A 5,044-nucleotide genomic window follows, 5' to 3' on the forward strand; every position below is an offset into this window, starting at 1 on the left:
TACCAACTATTGGAGCTAAGGCTAATTGAGGAAACTGAATTAAAAGCATTCAGTGGTGGGTTACTTTATTTACAAAAATATTTGGGTACACATATAAATAATATTTACAATAATAATTTTAATAAGTTTGTATGCGATTGTGTATGTATGAATGTATGTATGAATGAGTGAATGTGTGTGAATGTGTAGTGTTTTGTGTTGTATATTATACAAATATAAATAAAATGAATAATACAATAATAAGAGAGTAAGACAAATATATTATAAAAAAAAAATAAATAATAAATTAGTATGCCATGAAATGTGAGACAGGAAATGTATGGTGATAACAGAAAATGCAATGATTGTAGGGCAGACTTAAGTAAACGGCCGCTACAATACTCCCCCCCTAGTTTCGAGGGAGGAGAAACGAGATTTTCCTGGTGCGGCTGGATGAGTCAGGACCGTCCAGGGACGTTGTGGCGACCACCTGAGGTTGAGCAGGGTCAAGCAGGTAGGCCGGTTTGACCCGGTCCATGGACACAGCGTCCTGAGTGCCGTTCCGGTCGATGGTCACAGTCTTGCGTGTCCGCCGCAAGACACGATAGGGCCCTTGGTATGGTTGTGAGAGGGGGCGCTGAACAGCATCGACGCGGACGAAGACGTGTGTACAGGTGTCCAGGTCCTGGCTCACAAAAATCTTCTTAGGAGAGGAGCGAGGCTGGACTGGCTGTAGGTTGCGCATGGCACTGTGGAGGCGGGTGGCGAAATCTCGGGCACTGCACAGGTCTGGCTCTTGTGAGGGCACCAGCATCTCGCCGGGAAGCCTGAGGTTGGCACCATACACCAACTCGGACGAGGAATGCTGGAGGTCTTCCTTGAGAGAGGACCTGATGCCGAGGAGGACAAGAGGAAGAGCCAGGGACCAGTGTTCGCGCTGTGAGGCGGCCATCAGGGAGGACTTGAGCTGGCGATGGAATCTCTCAACCATCTCATTTGACTGGGGATGGTAGCTCGAAGTCCTGTAGCGCCGTATGCCGAGAAATACCATGATCCTATTCCAGACATTAGCCTCGAACTGGCCACCACGGTCTGAGGTGAGGCTCAGAGGAACACCGAACCTTGAGACCCAAGTGGCGATGAAGGCATTGGCGACGGTGTCGGTGGTGATGTCTGGAATAGGTGTAGCCTCAGGCCAGCGTGTAAACCGGTCCACGCACGTAAGGATGTAGCGGTGGCCGGCAGAGGCGGCAGCGGCCCGACCAAGTCAATGTGGATATGGTCGAACCGTCTGGAGACTGGAGGAAAGGTGCCAGGCGGAGAGTGTGTGTGACGAGTCACCTTGGAGGCTTGGCAGGCGGTACAGGTGCGGGTCCACAGTCTGACATCTCTGTTGATGCCCTCCCAGATGAAGCGAGAAGTCAGCAGGCGCTGGGAGGCACGGATACCAGGGTGAGAGAGGTCATGTAGCTGACGGAAGGCCTTGACGCGATGCTGCTGAGGCAAGTAAGGGCGGACGGCCTCTGTGGAGACGTCAGCATACAGAGAGACCTTGGTACCTGGGAGTGTGACTTTCTTCATCTGGAGCGCCGAGTTCTGCAGGAGGTTTTCCAGCTCTGGGTCGCCGGACTGGTCGGCAGCTATGGCAGTGTAGTCGATGGAGGACACAGCAGAGATACCACGGGAGAGAGCGTCAGCTGGGGCGTTGTCGACACCTTTGATGTACCGGATGTCGGTGGTGAACTGAGAAACGAAGTCCATATGGCGAAGTTGCCGAGGAGAGTAGGTTGCCTTGTTTCTCAGGAAAATGGTGGTGAGTGGCTTGTGGTCGGTGTAGATGTGGAAGCGGCGGCCTTCTATGTAGTACCGGAAGCGCTTGACGGCCTTGTAGATTGCGAGGAGCTCACGGTCGTAGGCACTGTAGTTGGCTTCGGCAGTGTTGAGCTTCTGGGAAAAGAAGGCGAGCGGCTTCCAGGCACTGTCCACGAGCTGCTGGAGGACAGCACCAGTCCCATTGCCAGAGGCGTCAGTTGCGATGCTCACCTCTGCGTCGGGGACAGGGAAGGACAGCAAAGTTGCGTCGCTGAGGGCCTTCTTGGCAGCGAGGAAGGCAGCGTCAGTGTCCGGTGTCCAGGTGAGCGTGACCGACTGACCACGCTTGCACGGCTTGATCATGGCATGTAGAGGCTGCAGCAGGAGAGAGCAGTGTGGAATGAAGCGGTTGTAGTAGTTCACCATGCCCAAGAACTCTTTGAGCTGGCGCTGGGTAGATGGCTTCGGGAACTGCTGGATGGCTTCACATTTAGTGGCAAGTGGAGTGATGCCTGCTGGAGTGACGGTATGACCAAGGAAGGTGAGCGAGGCCACGCCGAACTCTGACTTGTCGGCGTTGATCTGGACACCGTAGTCCTGGAGGCGGCGGAAGACTTGTTCGAGGTGCTGTCTGTGCGAGGCTTCGTCGGGGCTCGCGATGAGAAGATCGTCGATGTAGGCGAAACAGAAGGGAAGACCGCGGAGGACCTCGTCGATGAACCTCTGGAACGTCTGTGCCGCATTCCTGAGGCCAAAGGGCATCCTAACGTATTCGAACAGACCGAAGGGAGTGATGATGGCAGTCTTCGGTATGTCGTCAGGATGAACAGGAATCTGGTGGAAGGCCTTGATGAGGTCGATGCGGGAGAAGATGGTGGAACCAGAGAGTTGCGACGAGAACTCCCGCAAGTTAGGCACAGGATAACGGTCTTCCTTGGTGCAAGAGTTGAGAGCTCTGTAGTCTCCACAGGGTCGGATGTCGCCGTTTTTCTTCAGGACGACGTGAAGAGCTGATGACCAGTTGCTGCTGCTGGGCCGCACAATACCTTGCCGCATCAGAGACTCGAACTCGGCCTTGGCCTGGCGGTAGCGTTCGGGAGCAAGACGGCGGGCCTTGGCGTGTACAGGCGATCCTGAAGTCTCTATGTGATGCTGCACATGGTGTTTAGCGGGCACGCTGGCTGAGTAGGGTTGAGTCAGCGTGGGGAAGGACTTGAGTAAAACAGCGAACTGGTGGTCCCCTTTGATGACAGAGAGGAGAGTGCTGTCTCCTGGTGCTGGTCGAGCAAAGGAGGAGACAGAGGTCAGAGGGTCGACTAACCTGCGGCCTTTAACGTCGACCAGCAGGTTGAAGTGCTTGAGGAAGTCTGCTCCGAGAATTGCCTGGCTGACATCCCCGACGTAGAAGGTCCATTCGAAGCGACGTCGGAGGTAGAGATTCACTTGCATGGTGCGCCGTGAGTAGACGGGAATCTTGGTCCCATTGGCGGCGTAGAGATGCAAGAGAGGCGGCAAGGTGCGTAGACTGGCGGGCGCGGGGATAATACTGACATCGGCGCCGGTGTCTATGAGAAACCTTGTGTTGGAGCGGCAGTCTCGTAGGTGGAGCAGCGCTGAGAAACACTGGCGGGCAATTGGCTGCATCACTGCTCGCCGTTGGTGTTTGACGTGTTGTAGGTGCATGGGGAAACGCACTTGTTGGCCTTGGCACCAAACTTGTTGTGGTACCAACACATACCTTGGCTCCTAGAACGGTAGCGGCGCTGGAGGCGGCGAGGAGTGGAGGAACGTGAGCGACGGCCATCATGCAGTTGCTTCTTCAAGTAGTTAACCTCGGTGGTAAGCTGAGAGATGAGCTTGGTAAGGTGAGACAACTGGGTGTCATTCTGTGTGGTAGTGACAGAAGACACAGGAGAAGCAGGTGTTGCAGGAAGAATCGCCTGGAAGTCGTCTGCCAACTTAGCGATGGCGTCAGGTTTCAAAGTGTCCTTGACGCTGAAGAGGCTACGCTGGATGGCAGGAGGAAGGCGCTGGTAGAACAGTTGCTTGAAGAGATCAGCGTCGAAGGCTTGGTACTTGTCACCAAGCAGTTGCTTCATGCGACTCAGCAACTGTGACGGCTTCTCATCACCTAATTCCTCACTAGAGAGGAGCTCACGGAGACGGTGGCGACGGAAGATTGTAGACTCGTTAGTAGGGCAGTCTTCAAATCTTCATAGGGAGTGTCAGAGGAGGCAGCAGTGGAGATGACGACAGAGATAAGTGTAAGCACGTCGGATGGCAAGAAGCTAACAGCATGGTTGAATTTGGTGAGGCTGTTAGTGATCTTGGATGCCTTGAAGCTGCACTCCAAGAGACAGAACCACAAGGATGGGTCCTGCGAGTAGAAGGAGGTGCCTTAAAGACACCGCCGTCGCAGCAAGGTCTTCCTGAGACATGGCTGGTGGTGGTGATGGGCACTAGGCTCTGGCGTGAAGATCCTATGGGTCACAGCAGGTCTTAGGGAGCTGCTGTTGTACACAATAGTGTCACTGTCACTGGCGTGTGTCACTGGAGTGTGTCACTAGTGTGTGTCACTGGCGTGTGTCACTGGAGTGTGTCTGCACAGGGGGATGGGGATTCACGCCGTATCCATGTGGCGGGTCGAGAAAAGGGTAACACTCAAGCCGTAATCCAGGTGGCGGGTAAGCACAGTAACACGCCGTAATCCAGGTGGCGGGTAAGCACAATATCACGCCGTAATCCAGGTGGCGGGTAAGCACAATATCACGCCGTAATCCAGGTGGCGGGTGCAAAGGTGAAAATTGGAAGGTGGGCGGGAGAGAGGGACGCAGAAGGTGTCGCTGTGGCACAGAAGGTGCTGTAGGAGGCACAAAAGGTGCTGTAGGAGGCACAGAAGGTGCTGTAGGAGGCGCAGAAGGCGCTGAAGGGTGGGCAGAAGGCGCAGCAGGAAGGGGAAGGAGCACAAAGGTGCTAGGAGGGGGGGTATAGTTAACCCTTACTATGCCTAAGGCATAATATTTCTCCCGGCCTAACCGTCAACTCCACGAACACCACATATGGAGGTGGAGCTTTTTCGGGTAGGAGCCCTCCAACGGATACCCCAGGCGGAGCTGGCGCAGGTCTTTGGGCTAGGAGACAGTGGCTCTTATACAGCCACGGTTCCTTCCTCTTAGCTAGCTCATGGGGTCACCATTTGTTGGTATAGAAAGAGTACCAACTATTGGAGCTAAGGCTAATTGAGGAAACTGAA

At 54.3% G+C, this 5,044-nt stretch overlaps 1 protein-coding gene across 1 annotated transcript; it reads right to left on the reverse strand.

The window, feature by feature from the left end:
- Window positions 1–3,434: 3,434 nt before the first annotated feature.
- LOC123503763 lies at window positions 3,435–4,089 on the reverse strand. Its single transcript, XM_045253765.1, has 2 exons — window positions 4,085–4,089; window positions 3,435–4,002 (listed from the first exon to the last, which is right to left on the reverse strand). Exons 1-2 carry the CDS (start codon window positions 4,087–4,089, stop codon window positions 3,435–3,437), a joined length of 573 nt encoding a protein of 190 aa, XP_045109700.1.
- Window positions 4,090–5,044: the final 955 nt, after the last annotated feature.

This window comes from Portunus trituberculatus, chromosome 14 (genome assembly GCF_017591435.1).
Source record: "Portunus trituberculatus isolate SZX2019 chromosome 14, ASM1759143v1, whole genome shotgun sequence".
Classification (NCBI taxonomy): Eukaryota; Metazoa; Arthropoda; class Malacostraca; order Decapoda; family Portunidae; genus Portunus; species Portunus trituberculatus.